This window comes from Microtus oregoni, unplaced genomic scaffold (assembly GCF_018167655.1).
Source record: "Microtus oregoni isolate MIOR12 unplaced genomic scaffold, Mior012 000018F_ref0000195, whole genome shotgun sequence".
Classification (NCBI taxonomy): domain Eukaryota; kingdom Metazoa; phylum Chordata; class Mammalia; order Rodentia; family Cricetidae; genus Microtus; species Microtus oregoni.
The window spans coordinates 29,346,139-29,366,010 of NW_024543077.1; the positions used below are offsets into that span (position 1 = coordinate 29,346,139).

General features: G+C 38.2%; 1 protein-coding gene and 1 pseudogene across 1 annotated transcript; one reads left to right on the top strand and one right to left on the bottom strand.

The window, feature by feature from the left end:
- Positions 1-6,938: 6,938 nt before the first annotated feature.
- LOC121458804 lies at positions 6,939-14,657 on the bottom strand (annotated as a pseudogene).
- A 405-nt stretch (positions 14,658-15,062) lies between these two features.
- Positions 15,063-17,903, top strand: LOC121458727 (zinc finger protein 431-like). The gene is made up of 4 exons (XM_041668034.1): positions 15,063-15,096; positions 15,296-15,356; positions 16,595-16,678; positions 16,763-17,903. The coding sequence occupies exons 1-4, from the start codon at positions 15,063-15,065 to the stop codon at positions 17,901-17,903; spliced, it is 1,320 nt and encodes a 439-aa protein (XP_041523968.1).
- The last annotated feature ends 1,969 nt before the right edge of the window (positions 17,904-19,872 follow it).

A 19,872-nucleotide genomic window follows, 5' to 3' on the forward strand; every position in this document is an offset into this window, starting at 1 on the left:
GAATGCCTGTTAGAATGACTGTTCACCAGGATTGTCCAGATATTTGACCCCAAACCATTTTAAAGAAGCCATCACTGATTTAAAGGCGGTGATTGTGCACACCTTTAATTCCAGCACTCTTGAGGCAGAGGCTGGTGGATTTCTTTGAGTTCAAGGCCAGAGTACCAGGACGGGCTCCTCAGGTACTGAGAAACCCTGTCTTGAAAAATCCCCGAGTTCAGGGATTAAAGGCGTGCACCACCACCGCCCAGCAAAGATGCTATTTTTCTTCATTTTTCTTCAGAAGCTTACTAGGCATGGGATGTGTCTTCTGCAACAACTCCCCACCCTATCTTTTTTATCTTTTACTTGTCCAGTCCAGACTTTCCCCTCCCTTGTGATCTTCACCTTAGAACCCTGTCAGCCTGCCATGCTGTGGTGGCACAAACCTTTAATCCCAGCACTCGGGAGGCAGAGGCAGGAGGATCTCTGTGAGTTCGAGGCCAGCCTGTTCTACAAGAGCTAGTTCCGGGACAGGCACCAAAAACTACAGACAAACCCTGTCTCAAAAATCAAAAAACAAAAGAACCCTGTCAGTGAAGAATGACCTGCTGTAACAGGTCATGGGCATACTTGAGAAAGTAGTCTGTGAATATTTTGCCTAAATATTTAGACTGGCAACTTGCCTGTTTCTGTTTCAATTGTTCAGAGTATAATCTGGACAACTATCCTAAGGGATACTTATGGATAACAGCATATATTGAATACAAAATCTGTCTAACCTAGCTCCCCTTGAGCATTGGACACAGATCAATGCATAACATCATTAAAGAGACTTTTCTTTATTAATCTTCTACGTGTGTGATGTGATTTCTCAGTGGGAAGGCGTATTAATTCTAGAAGAGCTGCATTTCCATCCTGATAGAAATATTGTTTCTGATGAAACTTCTGTTAGGTTGACTCAGGTGGCCTTGGTCCTCGTCTGTCGCTTTCCTGGACAGTGACCTTGAGTATCCTTTATATTACACCCTCAAAGTTCTTTTTTTTTTTTTTTGGTTTTTGAGACAGGGTTTCTTGTTGCTTTGGAGCCTGTCCTGTAACTCACTCTGGTAGATCATGCTGTCCTCGAACTCACAGAGATCCACCTGCCTCTTCCTCCCGAGTGCTGGGATTAAAGGCGTGCGCCACCACCACCTGGCTCACCATCGAAGTTCTTAAATGACTGTACCAGTTCACAGTTTTAAAATTATGTATTTGCCGGGCAGTGGTGATGCATGCCTTTAATCCAAGCACTCATGAGGCAGAGGCAGGTAGATCTTGGTGAGATTGAAGCTAGTGTAGTCTACAAGAGCTAGTTCCCAGACAGGCACCAAAGTTACAAAGATACCCTGACTCAAACAAAACCAAAATAATAATATAACGCATTTGAGCCATGTAGTTGACTGCCAACGCAGTCACAGGAAAAGGATTTGCATATGGAGCATTTCTTCTGTCCTCAGACCACAATAGGAAGAATAGATTATTGTGTGCACTGCGGGGGCACAGCATAGGCTATCAGCTGTTGCAGCCACCACTATGAAAAAGGGCCTGACTGTGGTAGCAGGAGTGGTTTGTAATTGCCCAGCATGTGTAAATTAATGTCATGTGAATGAACACAGAGCAGATTGTGTGGGTGTCCAGATTAGGAAGGTTATCTTGAGTCAAGGAACATTGAATTTGCAATTAGGCAACTATCCTCTGCAGATATGCTCGATCTTTGTTTATTGATATATATTGAGCTCTACAATTTTCTTTGCTTCACTCCCTGCCTCTCCACTCCCACATTCAACCCTCTCCCAAGGTCTCCATGTTCCAAATTTACTCAGGAGATCTTGTCTTTTTCTACTTCATACTTCCCATATAGATTAGATGTATGTAAGTCTCTCTTAGCATCTTCATTTTTGTCTAAGATCTGGGATTGTTGTTTGCAGGCTGGCTTTCTTTGCTTTATGCTTAAAAACCACCTATGAGTGAGTACATGTGATAATTATCTTTCTGTGTCTGGGTTACCACACTCAAAATAATGTTTTCTAGATCCATCTATTTTCCTGCAAAATTTAAGATGTCATTATATTTTTCTGCTGTGTAGCACTCCTTTGTGTAAATGTTCCACATATTTCTTTCTTTCTTTTTTTTTTTTTTTTTTTGGTTTTTCGAGACAGGGTTTCTCTGTATCTTTGTAGCCTGTCCTGGAGCTAGCTCTTGTAGACCTGGATGTAATACATTTTTCTTATCCATTCTTCTATGAAGGGGCATTTAGGTTGTTTCCACATTCTGGCTATGACAAACCAAGATTCTATGAAGATAGTTCAGCACATGTCCTTGTGTTATGATTGAGCATCCTATGGTTACATACCCAAAAGTGGTATTACTGGGTCTTGAGAAAGGTTGTTTCCTAATTTTCTGAGGAATTGCCACACTGACATCCAAAGGGACTATACCAGCTTGCATTCCCACCAGCAATGCAGAAGTGTTTCCATTTCCTCACAATCTCTCCAGCATAAGATTTCATCGGTGTTTTTAATCCTGGCCATTCTTTCAGGTGTTAGATGGAATCTCAGAGTTTTGATTTGCATTTCTCTGATTAACGATATTGAACATTTTCTTAAGTGTCTTTCACCTACTTTAGATTCCTCTGTTGAGAGTTCACTGTTTAGGTCTGTACTCCATTTTTTTTGTTGGATTATGAGTTCTTCTGGTGTCCAATATCTTTTTTTTTTTTTTTTTTTGGTTTTTCGAGACAGGGTTTCTCTGTGGCTTTGGAGCCTGTCCTGGAACTCGCTCTGTAGACCAGGCTGGTCTCGAACTCACAGAGATCCGCCTGCCTCTGCCTCCCGAGTGCTGGGATTAAAGGCGTGCGCCACCACCGCCCGGCTGGTGTCCAATATCTTGAGTTCTTTGTATATTTTGAAGATCAGACCTCTGTCTGATGTGGGGTTAGTGATGATCTTTTCCCATCCTGTAGGCTCTCGTTTTGCCTTGTTGACCATGTCCTTTGCTTTACAGAAGCTTTTCAGTTTCAGGACGTCCCATTTAATTGTTTCTCTCAGTGTCTGTGCTACTGCGGTTATATTGAGGAAGTGGTTCCCTGTGCCAATGCCTTCAAGTGTACTTCTCAATTTTTCTTCTATAATTTTCAGTGTGGCTGGCTTTATGTTGAGGTCTTTTATCCATTTGTACTTGAGGTTTGTGCATGGTGATAGATGTGGGTCTATTTTCATTTTTCTACATGCTGATATCCAGTTATGCCAGCACCACTAGTTAAATATGCTTTCTTTTTTCCACTTGATATTTTTTGCTTTTTGGTCAAATATCAGGTGTTCAGAAATATGTGGATTGATATCCGTGTCTTCTATTCAGCTCCATTGGTCTTCCTGTCTGTTCTTATGACAATACCAGGCTGTTTTCAGTACTGATTGAAGTCAGGGATTGTGAGGCTTTCAGAAGTTCTTTTATTGTATAGAATTTTTTTGGCTATCCTGGGTTTTTTGTTTTTCATATGAATTTGAGCGCTGTTCTTTCAAAGTCTTTGAAGAATTTTGCTGGGATTTTCATGGGCATTGTATTCAATCTGTAGATTGATTTTGGTAAGAAATATGATGGATTTTGCTTGACAGAGTTATGTCGACTCAAAGATTTGAAAAACAGGCCATTGACTAACTCTATTTGTCAGGTTACAGAGCTCAGCAGTCAACATATGTAAGGGAACCATCAATTTGTCTCTTGTTAGTGACATCCCCTCTCCTAAGAAAGGGCCTACTCTTTTTTAAAGTCCATACAGAAAATTTTATTTAATCCTAAAAGTGCATTTTTTGGTGTATTGAGACAGGGTTTCTCTGTAGCTTTGGAGCCTGTCCTGGAGCTAGCTCTTGTAGACAAGGCTGGCCTCAAATTCACAAAGATCTGCCTTCTTTTGCCTCCTGAGTGCTGGGATTAAAGGTATGCGCCACCTCCGCCCGGCTAAAAGTGCATTATTATCATCACTTTAAAGATCACTTTTTGGTATCAGTTTCAAATACTTTATTTAAGTGTATTGCTGCTCTTATCTCTGTTTCTGTTCTCCAGTGTTTCTAAGTCATTGATAGTTTCATTTGATTTCTTTCAAGTTATGTTGATTTCTATGTAGAGAGAGCAATGTCTCCTATACATTAGGCTTGCCTCATGCTATGTAATTGAGAATTGTTTTGAACAGCTACCTAATCCCACCTCTGCTGTCCTGTTCTGGGGAGACAGTACTGCAACTCCTTCCAGGTTTGTCCCTCACTAGTCAGTGAGAAAGAAAAATAGAGCAGTTAATGAGTGTCTGCTAGTCATTCTGGCTTTTATTGGGGACTTAGAAATGAAGAGGGATTGGTATAAGAATTGAACTCAATGGTCAACTTTGAAGCTGGTGGAGACACAGTGCAGGAAGTGAGAGGTTGCACTGTGGTTAAGGGCTTTCCTCCTTCAACTGAGATTACTTATGTGGAATCAGTCAATTGTGATGATGTATGATTGTCCTGATTGACCATTGTGTGCAGTCCACAGACAATGGCAATCTGGGTATGGGACTGACCTTATCTTGAAATCTAATTGTGATATATACAATATTTCATCAAAAATAGATGATCTGGGTAAAATGTTGTGTCCCTGCTTAACAGGACTGTTACTTTTCTGGATAAGATCTTCATCTTTAGGGAAAATACATGAGAAATATTTATTGTGCTCTAATACAAATCCTTAGTATCTGGAGCACATGACCATATAGTGTGTTTCAAGTTTTCAAAATAATTTTTGAGATTAAAACTTCATCATGTCCACATTGTCTTTGCTCCCTCCAAGCCGTAACATATCCTGATTGTTTTCTAATTCATGGTCTGTTTTTGTGTAACAATGGTTACAAAGTAACCACAGTCACACAGGAACAGTGATTCCTTTATGACTGTGACCTGTGTTTGTCTTTAGGATTTCCCATCTCTGAGGGAATGGAATGGCTGCACTGGAAAGTGAGTGTGCAAGCAATGTGCACACAAAGGACCCTGTGCTTTGGATGAAGAATAGGATGTGCTATAGGGGAGTGGAATAATGTGTACTAAATACAAACGTTCTAATCTAGGCCCCTGTCTTCTGGGCTGGGAGGGCAGAACTGGAAGGACTGTGCTGTCCGAGTCTTTTGATATCTGATCCTTCTACAGAGGAGCGGCTAATATTTTGAGGCCCAGCGACGTGGCCCTAACCATTAAGGAATTCTGGGAAGGGTTAGAAATGGGGAGTACTAGTAGCAGACAGTTTGTGGGTTCTTTCCATGATTCTATTCTGCATCTACAGTAGGAGTTGAAAGGAAGATCACAAGCTATACCATGGTGAGTGTTGGGTGTTCAGGTCTGTTGAACTGTCATTTCTGCTGTGACTTGGACTGATCATGAGCCAGCATGTAGTTATGTTGGTCTATGTGGTTCATGTTGGCAGTGGGCCTTATTCTCTGAGCCTCCCTGTATATGAATTTATTGGGGCAGGGGGGTCTCTGGAAATTCAGGATGTGATCGTGATTGTCTAGAGTACACACATGGGCACTGCTCTTGGTGTGCAGTGGGTAGAGAGATTAGAAAACTGAAGGTCTAGATTCCAGAATTTCTCAATATTGCATTCCAATTTCAGGTTTGTGTTATAAGGATTACAAATAGTTTAAGAACTGGTAGGAAATGATGATATTGACCTTCTAGCAATGCATCATCAGAATGCTTTTAATGTGATCCTGCCACTTGCTGCAATGGTGTGATCCAGTGAAGCTTACTTCCAGGGGAAAAATGAGTTTCTGATCTGCAGAGATTTCTCAGGTGTGCATTGTATTGGACAGGTAGATAGAGCATAATCCACATCTTGGACCATAATCCATGTAGCAGAAAATAAATTAATTCATTTTTCTTTGTTTTCCATAAACAACATTCTCCATGACACATTATTTTAAAAAGCCCCATCCCTTTTAAATGAGTTTAAGAAAATAAACAAAATCCAGCTCCTACCTCCTTATTTCCACTTCTTCCCATTCCTTCCAAATAAAAGGGAAAAATGTAAAGATAAAACCAAACAAGAACACCTGATAAATAAATAAAAAAAAAACACTGCAAAACTTCCCAAAAGAAAGTACTGTATTTCTCTAAGGTAAGTAGAATTCACACTGAATCCACTGGGAGTGAGTTCTTTCTGGTACAAAAACCTGCAAAGTAAGACACTCAAGATAGAAAAATAAACAAAAAAGCAAACAAAATAGTTCACCAAAAAAACCTGGAGAGGCTGGAGCCCTGAGGAAAGAAGGGTAGCGTGTGCCTAGACCTGGTAAATCAGAAGCAGGCAGGGACTGCAAAAGACAGAGAGAAGATGAGGGAAGAAAATAAGCTGAACAGATTGGTGCCCTTCCAGAACTCTGTGTAAAAGAAGTTCTTCTACCACCCGTACCCACCTACCCTTGAGCAGTCCCAAAGAGAGTGAAGTGGAGCAGAGAACAGGAAACAGTTTGCACATTTGAGAAGTGTCTGTTGAATCTCCATAGGAAATATGTCACACCTGCCCCATTCCCTGGGCCTCCCCTACTGCCCAGAGGAGGTCCCTACAGTTAATTTTGGGATTCTCCCCCTTCCACAGTATAACTTTTTTTTAAAGATTTATTTATTTATTTATTTATTTATCCCTGCAGGCCAGCAGAGGGTACCAGATCTCATTATAATTGGTTGTGAGCCACCATGTGGTTCCTGGGAATTGAACTCATGATCGCTGGAAGAGCAGTCATTACTCTTAACCTCTGAGCCATCTCTCAGCCCCCCAGTATATCTTTTTTAAAAAACATTTTTTTCCCATCGAGGTCATCGTTTATTTTCTATCTTTTTAAATTCTTTTTTCCCTTCTTTCCTCTTTTTCCCCCTCTCTCCTTCTAATACTTTTTTTTAGTAAGGGGAATACCATGATATCACTCTAGCCTGGCCCTTTTAGACTTGATCCCAGGGCCTGCTGTTAAAACCACTGTAGAATTGAGACAGGGAGATGTTGTAATTGGTAGTCTGGGCATGGTATTGGATTTGTGGGAAACCCCTGTCTGTTGTGATGAGAATCATCTTGATTTGTCTCACTCTAAACAGGGACTCACCTAAAGCCAGGGAAGTTCTCACTGCCTCTTTGTCTAAGAATTCTACATCTTCAAACCCTTTGCCAAGGCCACTGAATTTGTCACAGACTGACAAATTAGTAACATGGTTGACTGAACCACAGCCACGAAAGTGAGCTTCCAGCTCTTCTGCTGTTGCACCATAGTCCACATTGCCAACATAGATGGAACTGGCATCAGGCTCCATCTTCTCCTCAAGAGATGATCACTGAGCCAGCATTGTCTGGGGTTGTACTCTTATTTTGGGGTTGTATTCTTATTCATCTGCTTCTCTACCTCATTTTGTAGCTCCTTTAATTTCTCATCCTCTTCCTCTATCTCCCTGACTCCCTAAAGCTTTGATCACCTTCTACTCTGGGTCCTCAATGATGCTGTCATTGAAGTGCTCCTTCTGGCTTCTGGGGACTCCCCAGCTGGTCCCAGAACCTGTAGCTGAAGGATCCTCATTCCCAGCCTCCCCAAAGGCCCCAGGCCCACTTCTCAGGCAGGGATCCCCAACCACCTGCTTCCCCCACTACTCCTTAAATCATTTCTCTAGGTTGTTTGGGATTGGGTATCAGTGGAGCAGCATTTATCTAAACCAGAAGAAAGCACGAGGGCCGGAGAGCCATCACAAGAGATGTCTTTTGTTTGCTAAGAGAACATCCATATCATGAGACTTCTGTCATTGGAAGATAGATCAGAAATTAGAGGTCACAAACAACAGTTTAAGGGTCACTTTGAGATAACTGCTTTTTCTGTTGGCTAACACAGATGTTATTCACCAACATCAAGGTTCCTGAAAAAAGAACAACAGGCATAATAAAATTCTGTATAATGTTAAAACATACCTAACATGATTATACTTTCAACTTTAATAAGTAAGAAACTACTAATATGCAGTACTTTAATAATAATAACTTTCTTTTTTTTTATTTATTTATTTATTTATTTATTTATTTATTATGTATACAATATTCTGTCTGTGTGTGTATGCCTGCAAGCCAGAAGAGGGCACCAGACCCTGTTACAGATGGTTGTAAGCCACCATGTGGTTGCTGGGAATTGAACTCAGGACCTTTGGAAGAGCAGGCAATGCTCTTAACCTCTGAGCCATCTCTCCAGCCCCCAATAATAATAACTTTCAAGGACTAAACATTTTCTTTTTTTTTCTTTTTTTTTTTTTTTTTTTTGCTTTTTCGAGACAGGGTTTCTCTCTGATTTTGGAGCCTGTCCTGAAACTAGCTCTTGTAGACCAGGCTGGTCTCGAACTCACAGAGATCCACCTGACTCTGCCTCCCAAGTGCTGGGATTAAAGGCGTGCATCACCACTGCCTGGCAACCATTTTCACTACATGTTTAAGTTAGCTGTTTTAGGTAAAATACCTTGAGTAAAAATATAACATCATAGACAGTATGTTTTAACAAAAATAATATCAAATTACTATCAAAAGGAAGCATACATATCTATATCAATGTAAAATATTTAAATAAGTAATTACTTTTTAAATTAATTTTAATGATCTACCCTTTTATCTCATCATACATATATATGCCTCTTGATTTTTTTTAAGAGTAGATTCAATAATCTACACTTTTATCCTATCATTACCTTGGGTGCCTTTTCTAGGCGGATAAATGCTTATGAATATATAGATTTGGCTTTGGAGTTGGACACTGGCTCTGTCCCTCTATAAATCCAAACATGTTAAAAGAAAAATTCAGAGTTTCTGTCTCATGCCAGGAGCATGTGACAGAAAGAAAAAAGAATTTAGAAAAAAATTACTTTTCTTTATATCTATTTTTGTCTCTATTGTACATGTCACTGAATATATTTGTCTGTATATGCCTATATAATTAATGTTGAAGGTTTGCACAATGAACAATAAATTTTCCTGCAGTAAATTTTGTAATTTCCAGGAAGAAGATGGGGCCCCAGAACATCAACTCAACCTGGTTGATATTACGTCATGATGATGATAGCACTACTACAAGATCTCTTTTGAGTACCAGTTACTCAAGATGGTTCCAACTTGGTTAGCTGAAATGGTGCACTTTTTACAATGTTCTGGACAGACCTCCTAATAGGAAGCTCAGAAAATCCTTACCAAATACGGAGAGATTATTTGCAATTATTCTAGGCAGTAAGCTTGGAACTTAACCATCATTTTACTTTCACAGGATCCCATAGAAAGAAAATTCCCCCCGATGATAGCTGGAAGTAATTCTAAAAGACAACATCTCCTCTCCCAACAAAGTTTGTTCTCAGAATTAGGGATATCATTTAGGGGTTGATTATAATTGGAATAGGGTTGCAAGATGGAGGGAAAATTTTAGAGGCTGAAGGATCACTTTGAAAAAATATGGGAAAATTGAATGGGATAATAGATTAGTGTGAGCTTACTCACACTAATAATAATAGTGAGTAAATAGAGTGAATATTGTGAGTTGTTATTGACAGGGAATTGCATTGGTATAGATTATTGTATATTGATATAATGTAAAATTATATTCAATATTGTATGCATTCATGCTTCTACCTCTGCTTAAAAACATTTTTATGGATTGATATATATTTATCATATTGCAACATACATTTCTACCTCTGATCAAGATACTTATACATTGTTTACATTTTGAAGTCATTGTACTCATTTGTTTCAGTTGTTTATTGTATAATATTCCAATATTTATTTATTTATTATGTATACAATATTCTGTCTGTGTGCATGTCTGCAGGCCAGATGAGGGCACCAGACCTCTTTACAGATGGTTGTGAACCACCATGTGATTGCCTGGAATTGAACTCAGGACCTTTGGAAGAACAGGCAATGCTCTTAACCACCGAACTGACTCTCCAGCCCCCTTGTATAATATTCTAATATGAGCCTTAGTCTTTAAGTTTATAGGTATTAAGAATTATAGATCAATAGTCATTTATTGTTTTTATAGTTGGAATAATCAGGTTCTTTAGATACGTAGAGATTATATACTTCATATATAGGTAATCTTCAACCACTTCAAAGAGCTGTAGATTATGGCATTTAAATAACTTTGAGTCATGTTTAAGTGAGTCACAATTGCTCCTAGTAGCATCATTCTATTTCCGAGAGAATGTTGAACACTGGTCACTTCACTTGGAGCTTGTTTTCTTCTTGGCAAAACTGGCCTTTAGGCAAAGACATGTTCGTGTCTCAACTACTGACAAGATAAATGATATCCAAAAATGGATAAGCAGGATTGTTAAATCTAGCCAAGATAGGATAAGATAGTTTTTAAAATTTTTCCTACCTCTTTAAGTGGTCGGTCCCTTATTCTAGGTCTTTGCCAAAGTGGGTTGCTTCAACATTGCAAATGAGACTTTGGATGATTGCCCAGGGAGCCAGTTGTCTCTGTAATTTGTTACACATTTTGAAAGTTGCTTGATTGCACTTCCTGCTTACTCAAGTAATATTATTTCCCTTCTTGGATCTTCGATGGGGTTGAAGACTAGATAGTTGAAGTTCCTTTCCTCTCATGATTTGGCCAAGTTATTATACAAGACAAAAACTATTTAGGATAGGATAATTAATGAATATATTATTCTTATTTATAGTAAAGAATTGTGTATTGGGCTTAGAACTCTCTTATTTAAACAAAAGGAGAAGGTGCTGTAGGAAATCTTACAGCCAGTGGTTTCCTGACCACTAAGGCATGGCCTCTTATATTATATATACCAGTATAGAGCATGAGTCCAGCCTCTTCATGGCTGCATGATTCGGTTTCTGATCTCAGTTCGAGCATAGGATTCTGATTTGTGAGTCTATCCCTAATAAATAAACATCTATTTCTCAATTCTGAGCTAGTATTTCACTTCTTCTAAGAGTCCTTCTTTAAGGATCATTAAATGTGAATCTTTTAAGTGATGAGATGATTTCTTTCATTTGTTGACCATGGACCAATAGTGACTGGGTTCAGAATGTACTTGATTAAATAAACAACCCACCAGAAAATATCATGTATTTGAAGAACTTTCTCTCCTTATTGGTTTTATTTCAATTTTCTGTGGATCCTTAGTAGGAGAAGCCTTTCTAGATGAAATTCCTCATTGTATGCTATGAGTTTCAATACCCTAAAGTAATTTCCTGACATTTATATCTACTGTGTCGGTCTTGACATTAATCAGCCAAATTCCTATTTATACTGAAATGCATTTACCATCATTATAGGCACAATCTCTAAATCACATAAGATATAGCAGAAACAGTTGTTATTCAGTGCTCAAGAGTTTGGTAACCTGCTGTTTTAATTGTTTTGTTTGCTTATCTGAGTCATTGTGTGGCTCTAAATTCCTGAAAGTTAAGGGAGGCATCATTCCTGGCTCTATTTGTTGTTATGTTATTGGATGATGGCCCTGGAATGCACGTATTTTTTTATGTCAAGTATATGCTGCTGTGCTGAGCTTCATGCTTATCTTGAATTTTAAAATTTGATAGAGGGTATCTCTCTGATTCGCAGGATGCCATCCCATGGATTGATAGCGTTTATACTGCCTGAGTATTTTTTTTTTAATATTTATTTATTTATTATGTATACAATATTCTGTCTGTATGCCTGAAGGCCAGAAGAGGGCGCCAGACCTCTTTACAGATGGTTGTGAGCCACCATGTGGTTGCTGGGAATTGAACTCAGGACCCCTGGAAGTGCAGGCAATGCTCTTAACCACTGAGCCATCTCTCCAGCCCCTACTGCCTGAGTATTTTGAGTCATTAAATTACAGTTGTATGAACATCTTTGAAGGCATAAGTCACAAACAATGCCACACCAGTTTGGAATTATGATTAATAGGTTGGTATTTATTTAAAGGGGTAAAAACTTACAGATCACCATCCCAGACAACAGCCCTCTGCGCAACCAGGAAGGCAGGAAGTGAAGAGAGCAAGGAGAGGGAAGTGGCTGCTTTTTTAAAGGGAGAAAGACCACGCCCCAATGGGCTGATATCTCAGCGGCTATAGGCTGGAGGAGCGGGAGGACCTCCCGCAACACTTCCCCCTTTTGTTTAAATAAGAGAGTTTTAAACCTCCTATGAAATTGTATACAATAAGTACAAATATCCTATTCTAACGAGCTTAGGTCTTATAAATAACTTGGCCAAGTCATGAGAGAAAGTAACTACATTTATATAGTCTTCAACCCCATCAAAGATCTGAGAAGGGAAATAATGTTACATGGGTAATTAGGAAGTTCAGTAAAACAACTTCCAAAACATGCAACAAATCACAGAGACAACTAGCTACCTGGGCAATCACCCAAAGTCATGTTAGCAGCATTGAAGCGACCAACTTTGCCTAAGGCCTAACATAACTGACATACCATTTTTAAAGGCAAGCGACTTTTCAAAACTATCTTACCCTGTCTTGGCAGGATACGACAGTCCTGTTTTATCCATTGATGCATGCTCTGTATCTCTGTCAGTGGTTGAGGTATGGGCATTTCTTTGCCCAAAGGCCAGTTCTGCCAAAAAGAAAGGCTCCAGGTGGAGTGTCTTTGGTGCTCAACATTCTCTCAGGAATAGAGCGGTGTTGCCAGGAGAAATTGTGTCCCACTACCACAAAACTCTGAGTTAGATTAAAGGCCATTTTCTACAGCTCATTGAAGAAGTTGAAGATTATCTATCTATATTGAGTATAATCTCTATATATCTAAAGAACCTGATTTGTCTAATTATAAATGACAAACTTAGATGACTATTAATTTATATAATTCTCAATATCTATCTAACTTAAAGACTAAGAAAATAAACGACTGTGAAACAAATGAGGACAATGACCTCCAAATATAAACAATGTACAAATATACATTGCAGTAGGTAAATATATATCAATACACAAACATTATATAAGTATCTTAATCAGAGGTAGAAATGTACACTGCAATATGGTAAATATATACTATATATATATATATCAATACAATATGTCAATACATAAAAAATGTTTTAAACAGAGGTAGAAACATGCATGCATACAATAGTCAATATAATTTAACTTTGTATCAATATACAAGAATCTATACCAATATATTTGTCTAAAAACAGTAACTCACAATTACAAATCTATTATCCTATCATCCCTCTTTTTTTTTTTTGAAAATGATCCCTGAGCTTATAAAATTCCTCCCCCAACCCTCAATCGTATACTAATTATAATCAACCCCTAAATGATGTCCCTAAACCCAAGGGCAAACTTTACTGGGAGAGGGGGCGCTTATGCCTCCACATGACAGATACACCCTGAGGGGTTGCAGCTTTCAGCAACTGGCAACTGCGTGCTCTGGTTTGCACCACGTAAGAGCTGTGCTTGCAAGGGAGATTTAAAAATGACTCAGAAAAGAGCAAACCACGCTGGCAGAGACTACGCAGGCCTGTTGAGTTTAATTCCACGTGGGGAGGCAGATGATAGGGTGCATGGGGACTGGAAGTCAATCTGTGGTGTCCAAAGGGAAAATATAAAGAACTGCAGCAAGAAAAGCCAGTGCGTGATGATTTATGTTAAGCTGCTGGCTCCACGCACAAGACACAGGCCACAAGGCCACCACAAGGTCGCCGCCGAGGAAGGGAGGCTCACGCCAAGCTGAACTCGAGGCCGGCAGCCGAGAGGGGGAAGGAGGGGTCCTAACACCAAACTTTGAGTGCCAACTGAAGGTGTAAGTCACAAACAATGCCACACCAATTTGGTTATGATTGATAGGGTGGTATTTATTTAAAGGGGAAAAAACTTACAGATCACCATCCCAGACTACAGCCCTCTGCGCAACCAGGAAGGGAGTCTAGGAAGTGAAGAGAACTAGGAGAGGGAAGTGGCCACTTTTTTAAAGGGAGAGACCATGCCCCAATGGGCTGGTGTCTCAGCGGCTATAGGCTGAAGGAGTGGGAGGACCTCCCGCAACACATCTTGCTTGTTATACTTGCTTTGATTTTTTTAAATCAATATGACTGTTTTATATGCCTGCATGGATATGTACCATGAAAGTGATCAAAGGATATCAGAAATCCTTACTCTGGAAAATGGATAGTTATAATCCCCATGCAAGTACAGGCAAATTTGTCCATCTCCATTCAAAATCAGCAAGAGTGCTGACTTAATCTGCCCTCTCTCCAGGTCTGTGTTGATTATTTATGACCAACATTTATATTTCTACTGTTTTCATCTGTCCACTTTTAACTGTTTTATACAGGAAGTTCTTTTTGTTCAAAATGTTATTGGTATTGCAGTTTATATTAGGATACTTCAGGGTCTGGAAGAAGACTACAGAACTGGAGTGAAAACAACTCTTTGTAGAAACTTCAATAAAAGCCTGTTAGTTTTTCTATCCCATTGTTTGTGTTATTGAGGTTTGCAATGGAGACAGAGTCTTAATGTGTACTGCCACCTCTCCTGGACCTGATTATATTGACTTGCATGACATTTAACTCAGAGACAAATATACCCACCTCTGTTTTCTGAGTGTTGTGGTCAAAGGCACAATACACCAATACACCCATTTGTGTATCTTTTTTCCTTTCTATGATGAGGAATTTTTCATACAATTTTTCTCATGCATACAATTTACTGTTGATCTTTTTTCTCATCTCACCCTGTTAATAGATATTGTTCTTATAAGGTGAAATCCCATTCAAAGTGTATAGAAATGACAGAATTGACTCTCCTTTTCAATTTATTTCTAAAGTAACTGACTATATCAGAGAATAAGAATGGGGAGCACCAGAATCATACAACGGTACTGTCAAAGAAGTATGCATTTCCAATGATGTCACTGTCATGCTTACATTGTATACATGTGTGGTATATTTTTGAAGGCAGTGACCTATGATGATGTGCATATCAACTTCACTCAGGAAGAGTGGGATTTGCTGAATCCTTTCCAGAAGAATCTCTACAAAGATGTGATGCTGGAGACCTTCAGGAACCTCACTACTATAGGTAAAAATGAATTTCCTTCATGTTTCAAAATATGGAGACAACCTTTCCTTGTCTTATAATGTTGTTCTGTAATTTGATTTAGAAAGAAGAAAATGAGATGAATAACACAATCATAGTTGTTAGGTGCACTTAAGATAATGAGCTAATTGTTGTACAATATTAAATAATATAATATACATATTCTGGTACTGTATTTCAGGGTACATTTTGGAGGACTGTAACACTGAAGAACATAGTCAATGTTCTAGAAGACCTGCAAGGTAATTTTCCTGTGCAAGTTTATAAAAATGTGCCTCTGATGAGTTTGTAATATGTCCTGGAACAATGAATCAAAAGCAGTAGCATAAATAAGCACAGCTTTAAATGCATTGATGGTTATTAAATTCTCACAAATCCATATTCCTCAATTTCTCATATGTGAATTGCATTTGCAAGGCATTCATTAAAGAAAAAGTCAAGGAAGCAATGACTAAACAGAAATCACCATTTGAATCATAGCAACGTGAGAGCTATGTAGTAGATCTGTCAGTCCATTTCTTTCTTGCTATTCATGACAAAAACTGTATACACATTTCAGTGATGAGTGTAGCTGCAAACTTTCTCCTAAATCAATAGCTCATGGTAAGACTTGGATTACTCATATACTTTTTGTGACTTGTTAAGTTTAGTGAAAGTGGCAGTTAGAGTCAAGGGTCAAGGGGCAGTTGTTGTGGAGAAACCTTCATATCTATACCACAAGTCTATGAGGAACAGCAAGTCAAACCATGAGGATTCAATGTGGAAATCTTTTATTCACTATTCTTCCTTGACTATGTATATCATATGTTAACTCTTGATACAAGCATATGAGAATATGGATATGGAAAGATGTAGCATACGTCTCATTAAGAACAATTAGAAGATAAACTGTAGTTCCCATGGAGAATATACTTGTTCAATTAAGTCCAAGTATACAGTAATTGGTTTTCTACCATCATTGTTAATACATAAACAACTTCACATTACAAAAAAGCCCCATGAGTTCTAAGTCTGTCAATCCTTCTTGGTGTCTTAGTTCACTTAGCCAATGCATAAGGATTCATAGTAAAATTTATAAATGCGGTAAAGTTCGTAATGCACACAGTGTATGCAGTTCCTTAAAAAACATGAAAAATATCATAGAAAAAATATAGGGACAAGTATAGATGAAATGATAAACCATGACACAATAGAATTTATTATCACAAATATTTTTCCAGATGCAAAATGACCCCTAATGAAAGAAGAAAACATGATTTTAAATGAAGTTATAAGACATTAATATTTGATTCATTTTTATAATTGGAACAAATTATGAAATTAATTCATACAGATCTGAGGTTCAACAGTATATTGAATGTGGTAAAGCTTTTACATGTGTAAATTATCCTTGCAGGATTAAAAGAAATCAAATTGGAGAGAAATTTTCAGGATGTTCTCACTGTGATAAAGCCTTGTCTTATGACACTCACCTTCTAAGGAATGAAAAAACACATACCAGAGAAAAATGCTGTGAAATTAACCAATGTGGTAAAGCCTTTGATTATCACAGTCATCATCAAATGCATGAAAGAACACACACTGGAGAGAAAGCCTATGAATATAGTCAAGATGATAAAGACTTAGTTCTTTATGAAACTCATCAAAGTCATAAAAGAACACATAATGAAGAAAAATCATATGAATTTAATCTGCTTGGTAAGGCCTTTGCTGATCACAGTCATCTTCAAAAGCATAAAAGAACACATACTGGAGAGAAACCCTATGAATGTAATCAGTGTGGTAAGGCCTTTGCACGTCACAGTCACCTTCAATACCATAAAAGAACACATACTGGAGAGAAACCCTATGAATGTAATCAGTGTGGTAAGGCCTTTGCTCAACGTGGTACTCTTCAAAAGCATAAAAGAACACATACTGGAGAGAAACCCTTTGAATGTAATCAGTGTGGTAAGGTCTTTGCTCACAACTGTTCTCTTCAAAATCATAAAAGAACACACACTGGAGAGAAACCCTATGAATGTAATCAGTGTGGTAAGGCCTTTTCACGTCATAGTTACCTTCAATACCATAAAAGAGCACATACTGGAAAGAAACCCTATGAATGTAATCAGTGTGGTAAGGCCTTTGCTCAACGTGGTACTCTTCAAATGCATAAAAGAACACATACTGGAGAGAAACCCTATCAATGTAATCAGTGTGGTAAGGCCTTTGCTGACAACAGTAGTCTACGACAGCATAAAAGAACACACACTGGAGAGAAACCCTATGAATGTAATCAGTGTGGTAAGGCCTTTGCTCAACGTGGTACACTTCAAAGGCATAAAAGAACACATACTGGAGAGAAACACTATGAATGTAATCAGTGTGGTAAGGCCTTTGCTCAACGTGGTACACTTCAAATGCATAAAAGAACACATACTGGAGAGAAACCCTATGAATGTAATCAGTGTGGTAAGGCCTTTGTTGAAAATAGTACTCTTCAAACGCATAAAAGAACACACACTGGAGAGAAACCCTATGAATGTAATCAGTGTGGCAAGGCCTTTGCACGTCATAGTCAGCTTCAATACCATAAAAGAGCACATACTGGAGAGAAACCCTATGAATGTCATCACTGTGGTAAGGCCTTTGCTCAATGTGGTACTCTTCAAATGCATAAAAGAATACATACTGGAGAGAAACCCTATGAATGTAATCAGTGTGGTAAGGCCTTTGCACGTCACAGTCATCTTCAAAGGCATAAAAGAACACATACTGGTGAGAGACCTTATGAATGTAATCAATGATGTAAGGTCTTTGCTCACAACTGTTCTCTTCAAAATCATAAAAGAACACATACTGGAGAGAAACCCTATGAATGCCATCAATGTGGTAAGGACTTTGCATGTCACAATCATCTTCAATTGCATAAAAGAACACATACTGGAGAAATATATGTGAATGGAATCTGTCCTGAATCCTTTTTCCCAATCATTTTCAAATATGTAAAATAAGACATCCTATAGCGAAACTCTGAGTTTAATATGTGTGTTCTTTAAAAACATGAGAAAAATCATACTGTAGTGATACTCAATGAAAATCAGTGTCAGAATGTTTGGTGCTTCATATAGGCGTAAGACTTTTTGTGTGTAATCAATCTGATTAAGTTTGTGGTGCATATTACCATAATCTTTGGACCTGAGGAAAAAACTGAGGGCTTATTGTAAATTATTCTTTAAACAAAGACAGTTATTGTATAGAAAAGAATTTTATAGTGTCAAAAATTTGTTCAAGCATCATGATACCTCTTATTACTTTAGTTTGAAGTAGCAAACTAATGGACAAACATTTTATGAAGCATTAATGGTTGGAGAAAGGGTATTCAAAGAAACATATATTGGTCCTGAAACCAGAGCCAAAAGAAAGTACCTTGTCTCTGAATCTAGAAGTAGTTTATGAAACAACATCTCTCTGAAAAGAGCCAACATTAAAAGGGGCCAGTAAAGTTGACACACAATTTGGCTCTCAAATCAGATCCATAAAAACAAACTCTATCCTTGTCCAACTGAGCACAAAAGCAACGAATCGCTCGGCATAAAATCAAGCCCATCCCTGAGCTTTTTCAGGATCAGGGATTGAAATCCAGCAAATTCCCACCATCAAAATCTCCTTTGCTCTCTGTTATTAAGAAGTCCTATTTGAGCCATATGCTCATTCAGTATACAGCTGTCCCTTTCCACACTTTGCAGAGGTATTCATACTCATGTTTTCTTCCTTCTCAAATAAATCTGATTCAAGATTTATGTGAATACCTCTTTTACTGGAATGTTTCAGAAACTCCTGGAGTTGAGCCAAGGTACAATTGATGCCTCTGTTTGGGAACTAGTTCAGAAGATGACAGAGGAATTCGACATATATTATGAAATATTCCCTTGGGAGTAGAGGAGATCAGCACCAGATATTTCTACTGGGAAACTTTCTTTTTTTTGGTTTTTGTTTTTTTTTCTTCTGTTTTTTGAGACTGGGTTTCTCTGTAGCTTTGGGGCCTGTCCTGGAACTACCTCTTGTAGACCAGGCTGGTCTCTAACTCACAGAGATAGATCCACCTGCCTCTGCCTCCCAAGTGCTGGGATTAAAGTTGTACACCACCACTGCCCAGCCTGGAAAACTTTCTTAGAAGAATTAATTTCTTTTACTTCAAGTCTAAGTTTGCTTTTTTTTACATGAACAAATTCATTGGGTAAGTAAGCTGTACAATGACTCTCAGCTCCTCTTTTACAGAAATGAATGAATGTTTACAGGAGAAAAGTGTTCATGAGTGAAAAACTGTCTTAAAAGTTGTGTTCATTTTAGTTATGTAATGTATGTGTGTGTGTCTTGTGTGTATTTGAATGTGCATTCTGTATCCACATAAAGATAATACCTTGGATATTATTGCAGAAGAAATTACAGGAAGCTGTCAAACATCTGACATTAGTTCTCACCTAGGCATGACACTAGTGCCTCATATATTTTAAGTCTATTTATATCTTTTTGAAATCTGGAAATAGGAACACACTCTTAAAAAAAGAAAGTTCAATTCATGACAACAATTGGTTAATTTCTTTCACAGTTTTCTTTAGCTTTAAGTAAAAATTTTTATCATAACCTTGAAGGAAGTAAATTACATACCATGGTTAATCAAGACTGGTGGAGATCATTGCATTGTGGTTTCTACATTGAAATATTTGAAGTATGTACTAAAGTGAGCTATATGTGTGGCAAATCCATTTAGTG

Bases quoted from the DNA above. Each gene is read 5' to 3' on its own strand.
- LOC121458727 (XM_041668034.1), top strand. From the start codon at position 15,063: ATGCTGGAGACCTTCAGGAACCTCACTACTATAG. The intron at 15,357-16,594 runs GTAATTTTCCTG...TCACCTTCTAAG, and splicing joins TGTTCTAGAAGACCTGCAAG to GAATGAAAAAACACATACCA. The intron at 16,679-16,762 runs GCATGAAAGAAC...AACTCATCAAAG, and splicing joins TATCACAGTCATCATCAAAT to TCATAAAAGAACACATAATG.